The 25,174-nt window shown below is 34.7% G+C and overlaps 1 protein-coding gene across 4 annotated transcripts in view; it reads left to right on the top strand.

Annotated features, from left to right (window-relative positions):
* Positions 1 to 25,174, top strand: part of HIBCH (3-hydroxyisobutyryl-CoA hydrolase) — a 126,717-nt gene that overhangs the window by 26,708 nt on the left and 74,835 nt on the right. For all 4 annotated transcript variants that reach the window (XM_057303592.1, XM_057303587.1, XM_057303579.1 and 1 more), the window contains exons 5-6: positions 2,043 to 2,123; positions 7,197 to 7,249. In XM_057303592.1, coding sequence (XP_057159575.1) covers positions 2,043 to 2,123; positions 7,197 to 7,249 — 134 coding nt within the window. The remainder of the gene's footprint in view (positions 1 to 2,042; positions 2,124 to 7,196; positions 7,250 to 25,174) is intronic.

Below are 25,174 nucleotides of genomic sequence, written 5' to 3'. Positions count from 1 at the left end.
GTTAATGTATTTTTATAGGTGTCTAATTAAATATGCTGAGATGGGATAAAAAGATTAATTCTCCTTTCTAGTTCTGTAGGTCAATCTGTATACATTTAACTATTTAAGACAAAAGAGAGAAGAAATGTTTGATCTCAGGATCAAAGTCATGTACTTCTCACCACTGGTTGTCAGTATTTTATATATACTGAAAACTGTTTTTGCATTTTGTATTTTGTTTTTTATGGAACTTGTGGAGTCCAGGGATGGTTTTTTCCTTTGGGTTTTTATTTTGTGTGTGTTCGTATGTATGTATATATATGTGTGTATATCTGTATGTGTATAGATATACACATTTATATATGTTTTATCTATATGTATATATAGATAATATAATATATGTGTATATATAGATATACACACATATATACACATATGTTTTATCTATTTACCAAATTTACGAGTTTACATAAACTGTTATATTTGGAATGGGAAGAAACAAGTTTGATTTAGGACATAATTTCAGATACCTATTAAATTTAAAGTAACTGAATTTTAATTTTTTTAATTCTATCAATTTTTATTCTATTTTTAATTCTTAAAATTTTCAGTTGCTTAGATAGATTTGTTAACTGAATTGTGTTTGAATTTGTTTTGCCCACAACATGAATATTTTTAAAATACTGTTTTCCAGCATAGAGCTAACATTTCTCTGGAGTTGGGCCTGTGATCTTGTCAGTTTACAGATAGGCAGAGCCTTATGTATTGTTTTTAGCTTCTTCTAACTGTGAGCTATTTTTGCATATAGGCCTAACTTTACATTGATGTTTGGAAATACAGTTACAGATCACAGATTTATTCTGGTTAACGTGTATAAAACAGTGATCTTCAATTCCAGGAAATTTAGTTGCTTTAAAGATTATAGTCCAGGATGATAAATGGGCACTCAGAAAAAAAATTTTTAAATGTGATTATGAATGTCATTTAATTTTAACTTCTATGGAATTGATTAGAATAAAAGAGGAAATCAAAGAAGATTTTTGAGGTAAAAGTGCTACATTCCATAGGTAATGTAATTTGCACTCTTTTAGAATTGCTAAGTAGTGGTAAGGACTGAATAAGAAACAATAGGTGAGGGTTTGGGGGTGTGCATATATAAGTGAAAGCCACAGAAGGACAAAAATAGACATCAAATCTTTCTTTCAAAAACTAGGAAAAGAAGTGAACATTTTTAACATTTTGAAGGAAGATGTATCAGACTTCTAAAATTAGTCTAAAAATCTATAGTCAACAATTTTTATGTAACTCTTTCCCATAGAAGAAGAAATACATTTATATTTTAATTTGTATTTTAATAGATAATTTTTCATAAGATTTAAAGACAGGAAGGCATATGAGCTTGCAGTGTATGGAAGAGAGTGTTTTGATAGTAGTCTTACCACTGACTGGAATAGGAATACAGTAGATGTTCAATAAATGTTTCATGGTGAAATGAATGTGGCAGAAATATTTAACTAGATGGAGTATATTGAACTGCAAATGTGCGTACACACATGCACTTACATTTTTCTGTATGTATAATGTACTTTGTGTTAAGCCATATTACCATTGGAAATATATATCCAGCAACTGTTTATTCAAGTGCTACAGAAAAGTGTCAAAATAAATTTTGTAGCAATATGTATGTTCTAAATTAGGTATGACACTTTGTAAGAAGTCCTTAGAATTTTTGCCTTGAAGTTTTGACATGGACCATGGATCTAGGGCTAACGGTGGCATGGACACTTCAAAACTTGAACAAACCATTCTAGAGTTTCCCCAGTACTTAGTATCACAATATTTTGAATTTATTCTCTTTGTATTAACTAGAAAGCACTTTTTAAAAAAATTTTAAGTAATCTCTATACCCACCATGGAGCTTGCATTCACAACCCTGAGATCAAGAGTCAGCATGCTCTACCAAGTGAGCCAGCCAGGCGCCCCACTAGAAAGCACTTTTTAAAAAATTTGTAATCTTTCCTTTTTCTTCTTCCTTCCTTCCTTCACTTTTTTTTTCCTTGTAGCAATCTCTGAAGCTGGAGGGGCAAACCAGAAGATAGCTCAAGATTTCTTTAGAGAAGAATATATGCTGAACAATGCCATTGGTATGTATGCTCTACTGAGAGCTTTGGAAGTGGAATCAAGAAATAAGCTGCATAGTATTAATTGTTAAAAATGTATCAGTAGATACTCTTATTTACTCTTCTATGTGCTATATGTCAGGCATAAATAAAACTGAGTATTCGGCATATTCCAGAACAATTCACACTTTAATATTAGTAAGCTATACTTAATTACTATTTGTCCTGCAATCAATATGAAAACACAGATTCTGATCATAAGACTGGCTTTCTTGAAAAATAAAAAACTTGGGTCTCAGTTTTCTATGTAAAATGAAATAGCATTTCTTAATTCTTGAACTCTTGAGATGAAAGTGTCTTTGTAGTTGATGTTCCAGATTTCACTGGAAGTGAAGCAGTACTTTTATCAAACGTGTTTCAAATGTTAAATTGCAGGGAATAATAAAATAGTTATGTACCCACCAGCCAGAATTAACAGACTTAATATTTTATTTTTGCTTGATGTTTTAAGATTTATTTGAAAGAAATACAATACTACAGGTTGTAAACTTCAGTCCACTTTGTTGCTTTCCTTAGTACCATTATTTTCTCTCCCCAGAAGCAACCATTATCTCTCAAGAAGTAACCATTGTCATTAATTTTTAGTGTACTAGACCATACTTAATATTTTTGCTACATATTTATGAACAAAAATGTTATTGCTTTCTGTTTTTGAAATTTATGTAAATAATAATTTACTGTAAATACCAAAGTTATTTTCTTTTTTAAGATTTATTTATTTGATAGCACAAGTAGGGGGAGCAGCAGACAGAGGGATAGGGAGAAGCAGGTTCCCCACTGAGTAGGGAGCCTGATGCGGGGCTCGATCCCAGAACCCTGGGATCATGACCCGAGCCGAAGGCAGATGCTTAACCAACTGAGCCACCCAGGCACCCCTCAAAGTTTTTAATAACATGGAATGTAACTGTTACGTAGTATTTTGTATTATGAATGTACCCCTCTGGACTTATCTTTTCTACATTAATTGATATTTTAGGTTATTTCAAATTTTTACTGGGACAGATTGTTAGGTATGTCCCCTTAGTGTCTATGTACAAAAGTTTCTCTAGAAATAATAGAAGCAGGATGAATGGATCATAGTTTATATGTCTTCAGTTGTTTCCAGATTCTTCTCTAAAGTATAAGACTTTATTTTCTGCGTGTCTTTTCCATCATTTTTTGTGTTAAACTTTGCACGTCTGATATCTGATTGTAACTTTAATTTGCATTTCATTGAATATTGGTGAGATAGAAGGTGTTTGCTTGTGTTAAGTAATCATTTAGATTTTCTTATCCTTTGCTCATCTTTCTGTTGGATTATTTGTCTTTTTCTTACTGATGGTATAGGTCTTTATATATTCTGGGTTTCTCACTTTTAAGGATTATACATGAGAACACTTCTCTCTGCTACTTTATCTTTTGTTATATACAAGTTTTTATTTGATGAGTTGAAATGTATCCATTGTTTTTCTTTATGATTTCTGCTTTTTTGCATTAAAAAAACCACTTAATAACACTAAGGTTATTAAAATGTTCTCATATTTTCTTTTAATAGCTTCAGTATTTTCTTTATACTCTTAAGTCTTTAATGTACTTGGAATTGTTTTTTGCATGTGACATCATTTAACTTTTATTTTTCAACTAGAAAGCCAGATATTGTAATGCCTTTTATTATAAAGTTCATGACTTTTTCACTGATTTTAATGATACCTTTGTCATATATCAAGTTCATATACATAACCTTGTTTGTTTCTGGGCTACTTTGTTCACTGGTCTGTTTGTACTTATGATGCAACTACAATGTCAAAATTATTACAGCTTTAAGATATGTTTCTGTTTAGTAGTGTAAGTTGCCCTTGTTTTCTTTTAGAATTGTCTAGGCTGCTCTTGGGCTTCCATATGATAGAATTATTTTTTCTGGTTCCACAGAAGATTCTGTTGAGGTTTTGATTGAAACGACAATTATAGATTAATTTAGGGTGAAATGACATATTTCACATTGAGTCTTCCCATCAATGCATGTGGCATGTCTCTTTATTTATGCAGACTTAAGAACTTGCAGAATCATAATTTACATACTATAAAACCCATTTCAAATGTATAATTCAATAACTTTTAGTAAACTTGTGTAACTATCACCCTAAACCAGTTTGGAACTTTTAATTAGATTTGATTTTTTATGTCCTTTAATAATGTTTTGTAACTTTATCCATAAAGATGTTGCTGCCTTTTTTTTGAAGTTTTATTCTTAGGTAGCTTACTTTTTTTATTAGTACATTTAATGGTAATTTTACTGTTACATTTTGTAATTTATTGTTTTTGGCATATTGAAGTGCTTTGGATTTTAAAGTTCTTATATCCTGCAACCCTGCTGAAATTTGTTATTCTAATGATATTTCTGTAGATTTTCTTGGCTTTTCTACATAGGCAGTTATACCATCTGCACATAATTTTTTTCACTTCTGTCTTTCCCATCTTTATATTATGACTTTTCTTATATTTTGGCTGGGACCTCTATTGTAATGTTGAATGATTCTATGTTGTCTTATTTCTGATGTCCACAGGAAAGCTTTTAAATTTTCAATTTTAAGTTTAATCTTTTTGTACTCACATTTTTTTTTTTTTACAATAAGTTACAGATATTACTTCTATTACAAATTTCTTAGGGGTGTTATGTTTTTTTGTTCGGTGGTAGTGGTGGTGTTTATTATCTGCTTGAGCATTCACTTTCTTTGGCTTTTTCTCTCCCTTTCTTGGAAGGAATTTATTGACTTCCTGACTCAGCAGATAGTTTTTCTAGTCATGTGTTGTGATTCTAATAGCTCCCTCGGATGAGTTTTTTTTCTGGTAGTCCATTTTGTAAATTATGCGGGCCAGAATTTATTTCTGACTCAAATGCACGTTCACTCATAATCACTGGCTGTAGCTTCACTCAGCTATTGATTTTGAGTTTATTCTGGCACTGGTGGATTTCCTTTCTTTGGCTTTGAACTTGGATGTACATTGAAATTTTTTTTCATAGAATTACTATGTATTTGAAGTAGGAGTGGGGAAAAGAGACTTTCTTGATTTAGCTCAGTGAGCTACATTGAATGGACATCTCCTCTTTGAGTCTAAAATTCTATGTATCAGATTTACTTAGAGTGGCTTATTCATGTGGCTAATGAGAACTTGAAATGGGGCTAGAGTGAGCAAGAAACTGAATTTTAAACTTTACTTAATTGTAATTAATTTTAATTTCAGTATCTACCTTTGGCTACTCTATTAGGGCAGTTCTATACTAAATAAAAGGAGGTGGGAGAAAACCTCTAAGAAGTTTAAGGAGTTTGTTTAATATTAATATACAGAGAGAAAGCCTTCAAGGTTTAATTTCTATACATTGTAATGATCTATTTTGTTTAATAAGGAATTTGACAGATTCTGGCTTTATTTCCTGCATCAGTTATCTTCTAATATTTTATATCTGAACTATATCTATAGCTGAAATGAAGTGTGTATGTATCTCCATCTCAATCAATAGAGAAATTTCTTTCCATAGTTTCTAGGGAATTCTAGTTTCCAAGGGAATTATAGTTCAAGATTGAAGGGAATTATAGTTCAAGATTGAAGGCTATAGAAGTGAACTTGCAAATATGAAATTAGGATGAAACTCATTCTAGAATTTCAATGGCTCAATGGCTCATTTGGCAAACTGGAAATATTTACAGAACTGCTAGATGGATTGAAACTGCAGTTTTATCCTTCCACATTGCCTGGAATATTACTTAGCCATAAAAAGGAATGAGATCTTGCCATTTGCAACAACACGGATGAATCTACAGGGTATTATGCTAAGTGAAATGAGTCAGAGAAAGACAAATACCATGTGATTTCACTTATATGTGGAATCTAAAAAACAAATGAATAAACAGCAGAAACAGTCCTGTAAATACAGAGAGCAAACTGATGGTTGCCGGAGAGGAGGGGAGTAGAGGGATAGGTAAGATGGTTGAAGAGGGGAGTGAGCAATACAGTCTTCCCATTATGGAATGAAAAAGTCGCAGGAATAAAAGGCACAGCATAGGGAATATAGTCAGTGGTATTATAATGGTGTTGCATGGTGACGGATGGTAACTGCACTTGTGGTGAGCATAACATAATGTATATAAACTTGTTGAGTCACTGTTTTGTACACCTGCAACTAATGTAACATTTTGTGTCTACTATACTTCAATCAAAAAAAAGTCCAAACAGAAACCCAGAAAACTGAATTTTTATATTGGTCTTCAGTAAGGAAGTAATATTGGCAACAAGCAGTAACAGAAGCTCAGTGATTTACATTTTTATGTTATAAGCAACTCCCTCTATCAGAGGAAAAAGGAAAAAGGAACACAGTAAAATTTTACAGAATTTTTGAGCTGAAAGGCACTTCTGAGGCCATATATTAAATCTCATTATTTAATAGATGAGGAAATTTATCTATAAATCATATACATACATATGATATCCACATATACAATACATTAACTTGTGTGTGTAGATGTATATATACCTCATGCTAGTATATATATTGAATTGCCAGTATTTGTGTGTGTGTGTATATCTCATTTCAGTATATATATATTGAATATACTTGATTTGCCAGTTAATAACAGAGATGAAACTGGAATCTGGGTCTTCTAACTCCCAGTCCTTGCTTTTTACTGTATGCTGCACTTCTCTTTGTATTGAAAACAAATTATGTTCCTTAAAATACAACTGTATACATAAACATCCATGGCTTATAAGGTAAATCTTAATTATATTTTTCAGTAGCTGAGCTATAAAAGGCTTTCATTTGTTTTAAATGGAAGTGTTGAGTTGTTAAATGATAATAGACTATCAGGATTGTGTAGGGATTGACATTTTAAAATGAACATATTTTAGAAGCCATATATTTAGCTACTTTGGTATTTCTTGAAAAAATTTCCTAAAGAAAATATTCAGAGTTCATGTAACATGAGATTTTTGGAAAAGTAAATGTATTTTAAACATCGTAATTAATTATAGCTCTGGGTTTTTTTTTTTTTTTTTCTTCAGGTTCTTGCCGGAAACCGTATGTTGCACTTATTCATGGAATTACGATGGGTGGGGTAAGTAGACTATCTTACTCTCATCACTGATATGTGAGCTTACTAAAAATAAATTAATCATTACTGATCAGAAGTGAGGCGATGAATGTAATATAGTAGAACTTGTTGAAGCAAAATCCTGTTTGGATTTTGGATCCTTGCAGGTTTAGGATATAATATTTGCTTATAACACTTTTAGACAACTACCCAAAATAATATGTTCTTAATAATGTTATATACTATTTTAGCTTCTTGAATTAGCAAGCTTTTTTAACTACCAGAATAGATTGAATTTTCTGTTACTGTTGTTACATAGAGCCCTTTTTCTACTTCTAAGTAAACTGATCGCTTCCAACAGCTTCAGAAAAGAAACTGGAATGTTAAGGGATTTTTAGACTGAATCTTGGGGATGTGTTTGCCTAAATTATATCTGTTATCCAAAATCTCACCTTAGTGAAAGTGTCTGGATACTTTATGAAGTTCTCTGAAACAGCATTTTTTATCAGTTGACAAAGTATTTTATGTCTGTGTAATTGCAAAGAAGTCTTAAATGTTTTTGGCCTTGAATAACTTGTAGAGTTGGAAAAACATGAAATAATGACAGGAAAAAGTGGAAAACTGTAGGACAGTAGCTACACCAAAGACAAGCCATTAAAGAAGTGAGAGGTCAGAATGGGTCTTCATGGCAGGAAAAGGTATGATTTAGGTAGGTAGTAGGAGGCCAAAGGAAAGAATTTTAAAAGATTCCACGTTCAGTGTTTCAGAGATTTAGTCATTGGGAATACAAGAAGTCCCCCTCTTTTTCTGATCCAACCAAACTAGATAGAGCCTCTTGAGCACTGAGAATTGCTTAGATCTTGCATGTCATTTTGGGAAGGGATTCCACTAGCAGCTGTGGTTAGAAAGCAGGATCAAGGGACAATGTGTACCTCTTGGCTTGTTAACATTTACTGAGCATGAGTTGATCACGCTCTCTTTGTCAAGGAAGTGTTACCATGAGGAAAATACTGAACAAAAAATCCCTGAAAAATTACTGCAGATAAGAGGAAGGAAAATAACTGAAATGTTGAAGGAAGAGCTGCCCTGTGAATGTGAAAGGAACCAGGAAAAAATGAAAATAAAAACGTTGGGCATACTTAATAACACATAAAAAGATGTAGCTCCCATGAAATAGGAGAGACAGCCCATCAGGAGACAATAAGGTCAGATGAAAGAGCAACAGGCAACATAAGGAAGGAGGGGAGCGCCTGGGTGGCTCAGTCGTTAAGCGTCTGCCTTTGGCTCAGGTCGTGAACCCAGGACTCTGAGATCGAGCCCCACATAAGGCTCCTCCATTGGGAGACTGCTTCTTTCTCTCCCACTCTCCCTGCTTGTGTTTCCTCTCTCGCTGGCTGTCTCTCTCTCTCTCTCTGTCAAATAAATAAATAAATAAATAAATAAATAAAATCTTAAAAAAAAAAAAGGGTGAGGGGAATAGCAAAACTGACGTTCCCCTTAGAGCAATATATTAGAAGGAGTTGAATTTAATATTATAGATAATAAAACTATATCTCTGGAGGACAAACTTGAAAAGCACTAACCATAAAAGGACAAGGATGAAAATGATGTGAAGGAACATTTTGAGGTAATGAATGCAAAAGATGGATACTGGGAACCCAACAAAGGAATGATAATTCATGGAAAGTAAATCAAGCACTTGGAACAAAAATAATGGTCCGATATAGTTAAAGATGACTTCCTTTAATTAAAAACAAAAACCTCTCAAACCTGAGGTATGTATAATTAAGGGAAACACAGTCTTTCAGATAAAAATCATTGAAAAGAGATCCACATCTAGGTAAAAGCTTAGGTAAGTTTTTCTAAATTACAAGCTTTAGGGAAAAAAATGTGTAAGTGTTTAGGCCAGGGAGTAGGGATGAAGGAGTGGTTAGTGAATACAAGTTACATACCAAGGAAGGTAAATCCGTTCTGGTTTCAGAGTTTGTTACGCTAAGTGCCAGTAGTCAATGGATTGAGAAAGTTATGAAATAAAGTGGTTAAGACTCAAGAGTTTCCTACCCAACCAAGTTGTCATTTAGTATAATCGTAAAAGAAAAATATTCTCAGAAATGAAAGGGCTTAGAAAATATGTTGCTGACGTACCATTGTTGAAAATATTTCAATAAATACTTGGTCCAGTTGACCAAGAGATCACTCAAGTTTAATAACACAAGACTAGTTTTGGTATGAAAGGGTTGGTGAACTGCCCTTTTGTACTATCAGTGAACAGAAATTCCATCTTTTCAAGGAGCCTGAGAAGAATTATTGCCCTTACATACTACATCTGAGTGAATTGGCTGTGCCTTTTGGCCTCCATGACATGTATCAGTTGGTACAGTGTTTGCATACATTCCTATGTATGTTACAGTCAAGAACACTCCATTTATTTCTAAAGAGAAGACTGCAGTTAAACATACCAAGATAATGTCTTGAATAGAGGGAGTAAGGGTGATGCTGCTTCTTTCTACTTGTCTGTTTTCTGTATTTACTTTAATGAGTATGAGTGACTTCCAAAATAAAAATGAAAATATACTTTATATCAGCCTTAAGGAGAAAACCACCAGAGAATTGAGTCTTAGTGCCCTAAGGCAATGGTTTTCAAGGTGTTATTTTTACACTAGCAATATCAGCAGCGTTTAAGAATTTGTTAGAAATATACATTCTTGGGCCCTACCCCAGAGTTAGACTCTAGAGGTGGGGCCCAGCAGTCTGCTTTAACAAGCCCTCCAAGTGATTCTGGGTCATCTTAAGTGTGAAAATGGATGCCAGAAGGCATCCATTGTATGTAACGAGTTAACTTCTCTCATGCCTGTCCTGTGTTTCTGGAATGGTGCCAGTTATGTACCATCCTTGGGACAACTGACAAAATAGTCAAGTCATGAGAAATCCCTCAATGAGCAAGGTTCTTTTATATTACATATAATCAGCCCCCTCCCCCTTCAAAAAAATCCAACAACCCCTATGAGTCTTTTCTCCCATCAGGTCTGCCCACCTACATACCTCACAAATACTCTATGTGTAATTCATTCTTAAAGACTGACATTCTAATCTATTTTTTGACAGTCTTAAATACACTATGATTAGATGTGATTTTTTCCTCCATTGATTCTTCAATCTCTATTCCATATTTGGCATTTATACTTTGTTACTTATTATGAAATATGCCCAAATATATTAGGTGGTCTATAAAGGGCAAAGGCTATCATATCCTCTTTTTTTTTTTTTTTTTTTTTTTACCCTCTCAACAACCAGGAATGCATAGTATGTATTTATTTATTAAAACAATTCTCTAAATAACATCTTATGTAGCCTTTGAAAATGTAAAATTTACAGACTTGAAGTGAACTGGTTTTTTTTGTAATGGTATTCTGAATGTATCTTGGTTTTGAAGGCTTACTTTTCATGTCTCATTTCAAACTATGCTTAATCTAAGACTCTTAATGAAGTCTTCCTTTTGAAAATATAATCCTCTAGATACTGGCTTTCAACCTTGGCTGCATTTTAGAATCTCTTGGGAGACTTAAAGTTCCAGTGCCCAGGCTTTACTCACCTCGCAGAACTATTAAATCAGGCACTGGAATGGGACCCAGGTATTTTTAAAGCTCTTTGGTGATCCCAATGTGTAGCTAAGGTTATGAACTGCTGATCTACTAGTGATTCTTCACTAATGTGTGGTTCAGTGTTACCTGTGGACCTTTTTCAAAATCCCATGGAACATTGGTTTTTGCAGGTAAGCTTGTATCAGAATCACTTTGAGGGCTTGTTGAAATGCAGACTTCTCCCACCGTCATTCCAGTTTCCTCCGTGTGAAGTGTGGCCCAAGAATTTGCATTTCTAACAAGTTCTCTGATGCTGCTGCTGGTGATAGTGGGGATGACTCACTTGAGGACCCACTACTGCAGGTGTTGAAAGCATGTCATGTGTTATTCAAAAAGCCTTTATTTTCAGAATTGTTAGTAGAATTTTAGTATTATATAAAATTGTTTAATATAAATATATCTTAAATCCTAATACAGAAGTATGGTATAAGAGCATATATGGCTTAAAGTGTACAAATAGTAATTGTTTTTATCTTGATACTGATCAATAAATTGTTTCTTATAATGTAAGAAGGAATTTTTGTTAAGAAAATTTGAACAGTCCCAAAGATGGCACCATAGAGCTTGTTTTTGTTTTTGTATTTTTTTTTTCTTTGTACTATAGAAAAAGTTTTTTTCCATCAAGGACAATAACAATTTTACCATCTTTTGTTATCTATCACAAAGAGTAAGTAGCACAGCACTTAGTAGAAGGGATGGCTAGATTCCATTATATTTCAGATTTGACCATTACTCGATATTTTGGTCTTTGGTAAAATAAAAATGAATGTTTCTGAGTGCTTCTTCACTTGGTTGATCAAAATTATTTAAGGTTATGTCATCCCAAGATGTTTCTGCAAGAGATAAACAATTTTTTAATGAATAAAAATGTGAAAGAATAGTTCATTTCTGTTTCCCAGAAAGACAGATTTTTAATTCCTTTCCCCTTCACTTTTAAATATCTGAATTCATATTTTCTCAAGTTAATATATTTAGAAAGACAAATGATTAAAAATCAATATTAATTTTAAGTAAATATAGAACAGAAAGTCTTTAAATTTTTACTCTGTATGTGTAGTACCACCCATATTTCCCTCTCAACTGGTGTTATAGAACTTTCAAATTTCTTTCTTCCTTCGTTTCTTCTTTTCTCCATTCCTTCTTTTCTCTTCTATCCCCACAGTGCACTTTACAGTAGAAATAAGGTTAGCTCCCCCAAGCCAACTCAAAATATGGGTACAATATGGTATTGTTGTGTCTCTCAAAGTGTCCTAACATGCTGCTAGCAACAGGTTTTGTGATCAAAATAATGGAAAATGTAAAGTTTAAGGCATACTTTAGAAAGGGATATGTTCTAATGAATAGAGAAGTGGGCATTGGATTGGGAATAGTGAGTATAGACAATACCCACATGACTTTATGGGACACAAGTTAACCACATGCAGAATAGACTAGTGCTCAATTACTGAATCAGAATAAGTTTAACCACTCATAAATGTCATTGATACATGTCCTTTTTTAATAAGAAGAATTAATAGTCCTCAAAGATTGAATTATATTAATATATTGCAAAGGTCTGTGAAATAATAGTTGCATTTTCAGTTTTAAAAAGTATTCTGTTTTAGTGACAACTGAATAAATGTTAATTTATGAAACCATTTTTATTATAAAATGCTGTGTTTTTTTGTAATACTATTTAGTTAAGAACTTCAGACCTTATGAAAGAAGAGATGCAATGATTTTATTAGCTACGTTAAAGAAGATTTTTAAAGAAACTTTTGAGTTCAGCTTACTTTAGTATACTTCTTTCCCCCACATCATTTAAATCTCTTGATTTAAAAAGATAAATTATAGTACTCTTTAATGTGTTTACATTGTATAATGAAAACACAGAGACATGCATGGGCCATGCCTTTTTTTTTTTTTTTCAAAGAGAGCATGTATGGGGATGGGTGGGGCAGAGGGAGAGAGAGAACCTTAAGCAGGTTCCATGCCCAGCTCAGAGCCCGACAGAGGGTTTGATCTGACGACCCTGAGATCATCACCTGAACTGAAATCAAGAATCGAATTTTTAACCAACTGAGCCATCCAGGCGCCTTTGGGCCATGCCATTTTTATTTTTAAAATTTTATTTTTTATCTTTTTAAGGATTTTATTTATTTGAGAGAGTGAGTGCTAGAGAGAGAGAGAACACACGGTGGTGGGGGAGGGGAAGGGCAGAGGGAACAAGAGAGAAGCTGACTCCCTGCTGAGTGGGGAGCCTGATGTGGGGCTCGATCACAGGACCCCAGGATCATGACCTGAGCCGAAGGCTGACGGTTAATTGACTGGGCCACCCAGGCGCCCAAGGGCCATCCCATTTTAAAATGGAAAATCCAAGCAGCTTTCAAAAGATTAAATATGAAGTCATTAACAAAGCGTTGGAATAGCCAACCTTTGTCCAGTGAGTGGGAATATTTTTATGATAGACATAAGAATCATAATTACTGTTATGATAAAACATAATCTTTAATGTTCTTTTTCTTCGGGTTTATTGAGTTATAACTGACAAGGAAAGTTATAACATACTTTTAAAGTGTACAATGTGATTATTTGATATACCAGTACATTGTGAAAGGATTCCCACCTCAGACCTTATTCATCTTATAACTGAAATTTTGTATCCTAATACAAGTCTCTCCCTATTTTCCCATCCCTCCAGTCCCTGGCAACCACCGTTCTACTGTGTTTCTATGAGTTAGACTTTTTTTTTTTTTTTAATGTTCCACGTATAAGTGATACCAGGTAGTATTTGTTTTTTTCTGTTTGACTCATTTTACTTAGCATAATGCCCTCCATCTTCATCCATGTTGTCAAAAATGGCAGGATTTCTTTCTTTTTTAAGGCTGAATAAAATTCCATTATATGTGTATGTGTGTGTGTGTGTGTGTGTATATATATATATGTGTGTGTGTGTGTGTGTATATATGTGTGTGTGTATATATATATATGTATGTATATATATATATATATATAAATACATAAATCGCATTTTCTTTATCCATTCATCTGTGGGTAGACAGTTGTTTTCATATCTTTACTGTTGTGAATAATGCTGCAGTGAGCACAGGAGTGCAGATAACTCTTGGAGATAATGATTTTGTTTCCTTTGGATATACGTCCAGAGTGGAATTGCTGGATCATATGGTAGTTCTATTTTTAATTTCTCAAGGAACCCCTCTGTACTATTTTCCATAGTGGCTGTACCAGTTTGTATTCCCACTGACAATGTACTAGGTAAGGTTCTCTTCACATTCTTGCTGGCATTTATTATCCCTTGTCTTCCCCCCCCCCCAAGATTTTATTTATTTATTTGAGAGAGAGAGCGTGAGAGAGCGAGAGCACGAACACCAGTGAAAAGAGGGAGGTGGAGAAGCAGACTCCTCGTTGAGCAGGGAGCCCAATGCGAGACTCGATCCCAGGCACCTGGGATCATGACCTGAGCCAAGGGCAGACACTTAACCGACTAAGTCACCCAGGCACCCCCTTATCTTTTTGATTATAGACATTCTAACAGGTGTGAGATGATATCTCAGTGTGGTATTGATTTGCATTTCCCTGATACTACCGAATGTTGAACACCGTTTTGTGTACTTGTTGGCTATCTTGTATGTTGTCTTTGGGAAAATGTCTATTCAGTTTTATTTTTAATCAGATTGTTGATGTTTTTGCTATTGAGTTGTAGGAGTTCCTTGTATATTTTGGATATGAACCCCTTATTAGATACATGGTTTGCAAATATTTTCTCTCAGTCCATAGGTTGTCTTTTCATTTTGTTGGTGGTTACCTTTGCTGAGCAGAGGCTTTTAGTTTGAGTAATCCACTTGTTTATTTTGCTTTTGTTGCCTTTGCTTTTGGTGTCACATCTAAAAAAATCTTTGCCAAGACCAATATCAAGGAGTTTACCCATGTTTTCATCTAGGCATTTTATGATTTCAGGTATTACATTCTTTAATGCGTTTTGAGTTGATTTTTGTGTATGGTGTAAGATAGGGGTCCAGTTTCATTTTTTTCTATGTGGCTATCCAGTTTTTCCAGCACCGTTTATTGAAGTAATTGTCCTTACTCCATTGTATATTCTGGGCTCCTTTGTTGAAAATTAATTGACCATATATATGTGGCTCTATTTTCCATTTGATCTATGTGGCTTTTTTTTTTTTTTAATGTCAGCACAGGTGTGTGTGTGTGTGTGTGTGTGTGATGTTCAGTTAGCCAACATATAAGTACTGTAGTGTTTTGATCACTATAGCTTTGTAACATAGCTTGAAATCAGGAAGGGTGATGTTTCATCATTGTCCTTTCTCAAGTTTGTTTTGGCTGTTTGGGATCTTTTGTGGTTCTGTACAAACTTCAAGATTGTTCTATTTCTGTGAAAAATGCTATTGGAATTTTGATAGGGGTTGCATTGTATCTGTAGATTGCTTTGGATGGTATGGACATTTTAATAGTATTCTTCCAATCCACGAGCACAGAATATTTTTCCATTTATTTGTGTCTTCTTCAATTCCTTTCACCAATGTCTTACAGTTTTCAGTGTATAAATCTTTCAGCTCCTTGTTTAAATTAATTTCTAGTTATTCTTTTTGATGCAATTGTTAATGGGATTGTTTTCTTCTCTTTCTGAAAATTCACTGTTATGTAGAAGAAACACAACTGATTTTTATGTATCAATTTTGTATCCTGAAACTTTATGAAATTATTTTATTCTAACAGTTTGTTTTGCTGGGGGGGAGGAGTCTTTAGAGTTTTCTAAATGTAGTATCATGTCATCCTTAAACACAGTTTTATTTCTTCCCTTCTAATTTGGATGCCTTTTATTTATTTTTCTTGCTTAATTGCTTGGGTTAGGACTTCTAGTACTATGTTAAGTAAAAAGTGGCAAGAGTGGATATCCTTTGTCTTGTTCCTGATCTTAGAGGAAAAGCCTTCAGCTTTTCACCTTGGAGTATGATGTTAGCTTTGGGTTTGTCATGTATGGCCTTTATTATGTCGAGGTACATTCCATCTATACCTAAATTGTTGAGGCTTTTTATCATGAAACAATGTTGAATTTTGTCAAATGCTTTTTCTGTATCAAAATGATCATATGATTTTTATGGAGATGATCATATGATTTTTATCCTTCATTTTGTTAATGTGGTATATCATATTGATTGATTTGTGTGTTTTGAACCATCCTTGCATCTTAGGAATAAACTTCACTGGATCATGGTATAAGATTCTTTTAATGTAATGTTGATTTCAGTTTGCTAATATGTTTTGGATTTTTGCACTGTTCATCAAGAGTATTGGCCTGTAATTTTTGTTTCTTGTAGCATTCTTATCTAATGATACTCATATTGCTAAGTCAGGTTGTGTACATCAGGATGACCTGATTTCAGATACATGAAAATAATTCATATACAAATTGGGCTCTGTGATTTTTTTTTAAATTCAACTTAGTTAACATGTAGTATATTAATTTGAGGGGTAGAATTTAGTGATTCATCAGTTGCATATAACACCCAGTTCTCATTACATCAAGTGCCCTCCTTAATGCCCATCATTCAATTACCCCATCTCACTACCCACCTCCGCTCTATCAAACCTCTGTTTCCTGTAGTTCAGAGTCTCTTATGGTTTGCCTACCTCTCTGTTTTTATCTTATTTTTCTTTCCTTTCCACTATGTTCAACTGTTTTGTTTCTTAAATTCCATGTATGAGTGAAATCATATGGTATTTATCTTTCTATGACTTATTTCACTTAACATAATACCCTGTAGTTCCATCCCATTGTTGCAAATGGCAAGATTTCATTCTTTTTGATGGCTGAATAATATTCCATTATCTATCTATGTAATATTATGCATATATAAATACATATTACATTATATATATGAACTCACATATGTGATTATATATATAAATATATATAAAATAATATAATTAATATAAAATAAATGTGATATATATATCACATCTTCTTTATCCATTCATCTATAGATGGATATCTGGGCTCTTTCCATCCTTTGGCTATTGTGGACATTGCTGATATAAACGTTGGGGTGCATGTGCCCCTTGGAATCACTATGTTTGTGTCCTTTGGATAAATACCTAGTGGGCTTTGTGATTCTTATTTGTCCTTTGTGGGTTTAGGGTAGCAGTTGCCAACTGCAAGAGTGATGAAACTAGACTTGAAGTTGATGTGCAAAGATAAAGGATGACCATCAGGACTGAAGAAAGGTACTGCAGTGCAGTTGCCCTGGGAAGTAAAAATAAAAGGAGCTATATTGACAGGTGAACTTGTCTACAGAGACAGCAATAAAATATACCAAGAGTGGAAGAATAATCAAAAGAAAATATGAAAAAGAATATGAAATATTAATCAGACTGTAGGGGCTGTGAAAGGAAGATTTAGAGAGCAAGTTTCCCTTGGATTTCTAAGTGTGTAGAATATGTGCTTATTTGCATTTATTTTTATCTCTGTTCATTGTTGAACTTTTCCAAGTGTGGATGATTTTTTTTTTTTCCTTGATAGTGGTAGGGTCTCCCTCTCTCCCTATGGTATTCTGTGATTTCCTTCGGCCTTATTCGGGGGGAGTTAGGATGGCTTTTAGTTGTACAATTTCTGATAGTAAATTTTTAGGGTCATTTAGTTTCTCAGCCTTTTTCATGGGTAAGCATTTGGTTATATTTTTGAAATTGCAGTGGATTATCTTTAACAGATGTTCCTATACTTTTTAACTCCATCTTGCTCCTTGTCTGTCTCATTAGATAGAGCTCTTGATTCTATACTTTATTCTTTTCTCCTTGACTTTTAGCCCAGGAATATCTAGTACAGAATTGGGAAGGGCTTGTATTTCCCTACCAGGACCTTGGCTTTGCTGCCTCCCTCCACCCACCATTTTAAGTTATTGAGTTCTGAGAAACAGAGCTTTGATTTTCTAGGAGTATGGGTATTCTTGGCAACTTTCTGAGACTTGCAGATTCTTAGATCTACAGGGAGTTGTTTTCCTTTTTCCTTGGCCCTTTTCTGTGGATCTTTTTGTCAGGATTTTGGTTCATTTTGTTTTTAATTGTGAAAACCCCCTAGGTTCTTGGTCAAGTGTCAGGCACCTCCTCCCTGTGCCATCCTCAGCCTGCCTCTCTTTCATCCACCGTGCCATCCATGCACCATGTTGGGTTGAATAATTTGTGATCTAGAGGGCTCTGTTCATTATTGAGGCATCATGTTATTGCACAAAGAAGGAAGAGGGAGGGGAGTTCCTCTTGCCCCTAGAATGAACTCATTCTAGCTATATTGACTTAAGACGTTGAATACTAACTAAAGGTTCATTATGATTTTAGCCATTATTTGAGATTGTTCTCAACCATTTCACCCAACCATCAAAACTTATTGGATATGTGCTATGTGCTAGATACTGGTTAAGCTCTGGGGATAAAATAGCGAGCAAGGTAGATATGTTTCTTTCCTCATGGAGCTTCCTGTCTAGAGAGGCAAGCATAGGGTGTTCTGGAAATACACAAAAGAGTACCAGCTTCAACTGTGTGAGTATATGTGAGTATTTTAGTGAAGGGGATGGTGTAGGGGAAGCATCTTGGAGGAAGTTATATAAGCAGCCAGGAAAGGACAAGTTGGGAATAGTGGAGAAATGTGATATGGTTGCTGCTAGTGTGCAAGGGGTTCATGCAGTATGGAAGGACTAAATGAGAAGTTAGCAGCCTATGTGAAAATGAGTTGCGAGAATGAATGAATGTTTGGGTAAAGTTCAGTATGCCTGGATTTTGGAGTATGAAGGAGATAGTGGATGAAGTCTGAGGCCAGAAAGGTAAGCAAGAAACCAGATCAGTCCTCTTATATAAGATATGTTAAGTAGTTTATCCTGAAATCAGTAGGGAGAGCTTTTAAGTGCTTTTAGGTGGAGAGATGGCTTGAACAGACTTGCATTTTAGAATGATAAGTCTTTTGTGGGAAGAACAGATTGGAGGGGGTTAGAATGGAAAGTAAAGGGATTGTTTAGGAAGTTATTGCAGAGATCCAGGTGAGAGATTATGGTGATTTTGAAGTAGGGTAGAGATAATGAAGTAACCAAAAATTAGATTTATGAGAGAGATTTAGGAGGAGACTTGGGATTTGATGAAGGATTGGACATGGAGGGATAAAGAGGAGAAGGAGGCAAGTGTGACTTCCAGGTCTAGACTGGGCACTGGAATGAATGGTGGACTGTTCACTAAGATTTTGGAGGAAGAATGGCTAGGGGTGTGGGCCAGGAAGGGTAAAAGGAGATGTGTTTAATTTTGGGCTTGTTAAATGCGAGATGCCTGCAAACTATCCATGTGGGTGTGTTTTGTCTGAATAAAAGTGTTGGTTATGCAAGTCTGAAACTCAGGGTGTTGCCTGGGCAAGAAGTGTAAGTTTGGGACTCATGTAGGCACAGTATTCTTGACAGTGTGGGCTTCTATAATGTGAATTAGCTCATAATGGATTGGTAAATGGTGAAATAATGTTAGGATAACGTAAAAGTGTTGGTTCATATGCAGTTTTTTTCTAGACAAGGGAGATAGGATAAGTGGCAATAAATATATAATCAACTAGGCAGAAAAAAGTGCTTATCTCGATGTACAGTGAATAGGAATTCTCTTGTCTGTATTTTAAAAAAATTAAATGCCTATTCTTTGGGCAACCTCTAAGATAAACTCCTTACACCTGGCACTTGGATGTTGACGGCAGAGCCCCGCTGACTTACAGGTGTCCTTCTACCTGCTTTGTCTGCGCGTATTGGATTGGCCCTGCCCTGATTAAAGTATTGCCATTCTTCACACTTTATTTTTATGCATTTTAAATATCTGCTGTGACATTCTTTGTTCATAATGAGATGCCTGACTGGGTGGTCTAAATCAGATCCCTGGGACCATTTATAGTTTTTATTATGATTCAGATTACAAAGTTGTGCCTAAGTTTTGAGCAGACTGCCCAAACTCTGTTTTTCCTATAAGCTCTGTGTGGTTTTGCAGAACCTGAGGATTTTTTCATGAATTCATTATCTTAGAGCAGACATGCTTTGTTTTCTAAATTAGTAGAAAAGATTATTATGCAAAGAGATGTGACAGAAATAGAGCGACAACCAAAGCAAGTCCAGAATGTTAAAAACAAAACAAGGACACCTGGGTGGCTCAGTCAGTTAAGTGTTTGCCTTCGGCTCAGGTTGTGATCCAAGGGTCATGGGATTGAGTCCCACATCAGGCTCCTTGCTCCGTGGGGAGCCTGCTTCTCCCTCTGCCTGCTGCTCCCCTTGCTTGTGCTTGTACTCTCTCTGTCTCTCTGACAAATAAATAAATAAAATCTTAAAAACAAAACAAACTCACCCAATGTTTATTGGCCAGGGGCAGAACAAGGAGTCTATAGGAGACACTGAAAAAAAAAGGGGGGGGTACAGAAGGGGCAAATCAGAAAAGTGGGAACCTTCCAGTTGGTTTCCTGTGCCCCAGAAGTCTTTGACAGTTTCTTTGCTGTGTGGTTAAGAACGTATCCTAGGTTCTTGTATGTTGTCTTCCCTAGACCTACATGTCAGCTGTTTCTCCAAGACAGCCCTGATTACTCTTAGTAGAAAATGGTAGTTAGCAATAACAGTCTGGGCACTAGTTAAGTTGGTAATTGTTTCTATACCTTTTCAGTGAACAGAGCTAAGAATATAGATCTTGTTTTTAAGAGAAGATAGATCCTGAGTTTAATACATCCTATTCAAATTTAGATTTTTACTTCTTTGATATTTGTATCTTATTACGTTGAATTTTTTTAATAACATTAACATTGTTTCAGATTTGCTTTGTCCTAATAAATATAATAGTTTTAGGATAACAGTACCAGGATTATTCCTTAAGATAAAACCACTGAAATAGTTCTGTTTGCCCTATACCAGAGTTTTTTTTTTGGGGGGGGGGCGGGGTGACTTGTCTTTTTCATATTTTTCTATTCAGCCTGGTTCTCATAGAAACAACTCTTTATTTTTATACTCCTATCAGTTTATGATGAATAATATTTGAAGTACATACTTACCATAACAAGTACAACTGGCACAGATTGGAAATACCTATGACTGACATTTGGTGAACTCTAAACTCAACAGATCAGAAAAGTATGCAGTTGTATCAAAAAATAGCCAGAGAGTAGCTTTCAGGATGCTAGTTAATACAGACGTTAGTTAACATATTTTATAGAATTAATGGAAATTTTTGGTAAATCAGGGTGATTAAGAGTACTCCTATTATAATAATCCATTTTGTTTGAGTATATGATATAAAGCAGTGGCTTCTTAGACCTCCTTTTTAAACTTTTGTTAAATATGTATTTATAATATGTGATATGTATATGTACATGTTTAATTGTAAATATGAATACTTTGGGGGATGTGCTCATTCAGGTAAAAAAACCTTGAGTGTGAATCTAGGAGGTGTGCATCTTTAAGCTATTTCTTATTTATGCTTTAATGTATGACATACTAGAATTTTTCTGTTCCCTGGATTTAAAAAAAATTGAAATATAATCGACCTATAACATTGTATTAGTTTTAGGTATTCAACATAATTATTTGGTATGTGTATATTCTACAAAGCGATTACCACGATAGGTTAACATCCATCACCACACATGGTTAACACGAATCTTTTTTTTCTTGTGATGAGAGCTTATAAGATTTATTCTTTTAACAACTTTCAAGTGTCCCCCTGGCTTTTTTATTTAAAACTGTACCTGAAGGATGGTAGACTGTTAACATATAAATAAATATTTCTACTTCAGTTATTTATTTCTGCTGAATATAATTTTTATCCAAAAATAATATGAATTATGTATCGAAAGCAGGGGGGGAAATTTTTGTTTAGTGCTGATCTCTGCAGTCTGTTAAAATACATTAACATTATATAATCCGTATATTAGTATCATTAATATGCAATACTAGCCTATTAATATTAATGTGAGGAGCATAATAAAGTCTTTGTTTTTACTGTGGAGACTGCTGGTCAGACTGCTAATCTAATGCATGTGGTCCCAGAGATACATTATGAAACTAATTTTATAGTTATGATATTAACTTTTATACTGTAGTGAAATAACGTATGATGAAAACCTATTTGAATTTCTAACAAAAATATGTACCTATTTCAAAGCACTGTTTATAATCCTGAATGATGATGAGAGAGGACTCTCACATACTCTGATACTGTGATGCAGTGTTCATTCTGGGCAGGAGCTTAGTCATTCTCCCTGACTAGAATTTAAATCCACGACCCTTTGTATAAGCATTAGTCATATCACCCCATTGTATGCCTTTCTGAGTTAGTTGCCTTCTTAACTGTGGTTGTTGACTGTTTCCTTTGTAACATTTGTTTTTAATTTTTATTTTTTAGTTAAAAAACCTTTTTGTGAGACAACTTCAAATTTTACAGAAAAGATGCAATAATAGTACAGAGAACTTTAATATATTCTTCATATTTCCTGTTATTTCCACATTTGTTTTATCATTCTTTCTTCCTCTCTCCTACATCTATGAAGAATTTCTTTTTAACCATTTGAGAAAAAGTTGAAGACATGATAACTATTGTTAAATTGTTCAGTGTGTATTGTCTAAGGATAAGGACACCAAAATCAAGAAATTTAACACTGATCCAGTACTGTTATTTGGAACATTTCTTTTTCAAGCACCAAATTAAATTGCTCTACATATGTCCTTGTTTGCTTATTGGGGGATTAATCTTGCCATTAATATAAATCATGGAGTTGTTGACTATGTCTTAAGTTAACTTTAAATATCCTTATAATTATCAGGGCACCTGGGTGGCTCAGTTGGTTAAGCATCTGACCCTTGATTTCAGCTCAGGTCATGATCTCAGGGTCATGGGATCAAGCCTGTCAATGGGCTCAGTGGGGAGTCTGTTTGAGATTCTCTCCCTTTCCCTCTGCTCCTCCTCCCCGCCCCCCGCTCTTGCACATGGGAGCATTCCTGTGAGCTCTCTCACTCTGTCTCTAAAATAAATAAGTAAATGTTTAAAAAATCTTTGTAATTATCCATTTTTTATTTTTTCCTTTTTTTCATATTTTTTTTGCAGTTCGTATTTTATTTTTTAGCAGTTTGTATTTCATTTTTATTTTTATTTTTTTATAATGTTCAGTTAGCCACTGTTAGTACATCATTACTTTTTGACATAGTGTTCAATGATTCATTAGTTTTATATAACATCCAGTGCTCATCACAACATGTGCCCTCCTTAATACCCATCACCCTGTGACCCTCTCCCCCCACCCCCTCCCCTCTGAAACCCTCAGTTTATTTCCCTGGGTCCATAGTCTCTCATGGTTCATCTCCTTCTCTGGTTTCTCCCCCTTCAGATTTCCCTTCCCCTATCGTCCTCCGTGCTATTGCTTATGTTCCACATATAAGTGAAACCATATGATAATTGTCTTTCTCTGCTTGACTTACTTAGCATAATCCCTTCCAGTTCCATCCATGTCGATGTAAATGGTGGGTATTCATCCTTTCTGATAGTTGAATAATATTCTGTTGTATATATGTACCATATCTTCTTTATCCATTCAACTGTTGAAGGGCATCTCGGCTCCTTCCACAGTTTGGCTGTTGTGGACATTGCTGCTATGAACACTGGGGTGCATGTGCCCCTTCTTTTCACTATATCTGTATCTTTGGGTTAAATACCTAGCAGTGCAATTGCTGGGTCATAGGGTAGCTTTATTTTTACCATCTTGAGGAACCTCCATACTGTTTTCTAGAGTGGCTGTACCAGCTTGCATTCCCACCAACAGTGTAAGAAGGTTCCCATTTCTCCACATCCTCGCCAACATTTGTTATTTCCTGTCTTGCCATTCTAACTGGTGTAAGGTGGTACCTCATTGTGGTTTTGATTTGTATTTCCCTGAGGGCTAGTGATGAGCATTTTTTCATGTGTCTGTTAGCCATTTGTATGTCTTCTTTGGAAAAGTGTCTGTTCATGTCTTCTGCCCATTTTTTGACTGGGTTATTTGTTTTTTGAGTGTTGAGTTTGAGAAGTTCTTTATAAATCTTGGATATCAGCCCTTTATCTGTAATGTCATTTGCAAATATCATCTCCCAATCTGTGGGCTGGCTCTTAGTTTTGTTGATTGTTTCCTTTGCTGTGAAGAAGTTTTATTTTGAAGTCCCAAAAGTTCATTTTTGCTTTTGTCTCACTTGCCTTTGGAGACATGTCATGAAAGAAGTTACTGTGGCTGATGAAAAGGTTACTGCCTATGTTCTCCTCTAGGATTTTGATGGATTCCTGTCTCACATTGAGGTATTTCATCCATTTTGAGTTTATCTTTGTGTATGCTGTAAGGGAATGGTCCACTTTCATTCTTCTATATGTAGCTGTCCAATTTTCCCAGCACCACTTATTGAAGAGGCTGTCTTTTTTCCATTGGATATTTTTTCCTGATTTGTCAAAGATTAGTTGACCATAGAGTTGAGGGTCCATTTCTGGAGCCTCTATTCTGTTCCACTGGTCTATGTGTCTGTTTTTTCGCCAATACCATGCTGTCTTAGTGATCACAGCTTTGTAATATAGCTTGGAGTCAGGCAACGTGATGCCCCCAGCTTTGTTTTTCTTCTTCATCATTCCCTTCATGATTCGGGGGTTTTCTGGTTCCATACAAATTTTAGAATTGTTTGTTCCAGCTCTTTGAAAAATGCCAATGGTATTTTAATAGGGATGGTATTGAACGTGTAGATTGCTCTGGGCAGGATAAACATTTTAACAATGTTTATTCTTCCGATCCATGAGCGTGGAATGTTTTTCCATCTTTTTGTGTCTTCTTAAATGTCTTTCATTAGTGCTCTGTAGTTTCTAGAGTATAGATCCTTTACCTCTTTGGTTAGGTTTATATCTAGGTATCTTTTGGTTTTTGTTGCTATTGTAAATGGATTCTATTCCTTAATTTCTTTTTCTACAGTTACATTGTTAGCATATAGAAAAGCAATTGATTTATTTGCATTGATTTTGTAACCTGCCACATTGCTGAATTGCTGTATGAGTTCTAGTAATTTTGGGGGTGGAGTCTTTTGGGTTTTCCACATAAAGTGTCATGTCATCTGAGAAGAGGGAGAGTTTGGCTACTTCTTTCCCAATTTGGATGCTTTTTATTTCTTTTTGTTGTCTGATTGCTGAAGCTAGGAGTTCTAGCACTATGTCCTTTAAGGAAAAAGCTCTCAGCTTTTCCCCATTGATAATTATATTCACTGTGGGCTTTTCGTAGATGGTTTTATGATATTGAGGAGTGTTCCCT

Source organism: Ursus arctos, unplaced genomic scaffold (assembly GCF_023065955.2).
Source record: "Ursus arctos isolate Adak ecotype North America unplaced genomic scaffold, UrsArc2.0 scaffold_1, whole genome shotgun sequence".
NCBI lineage: Eukaryota > Metazoa > Chordata > Mammalia > Carnivora > Ursidae > Ursus > Ursus arctos.
This window is presented reverse-complemented; position numbering and strand designations above follow the sequence as displayed.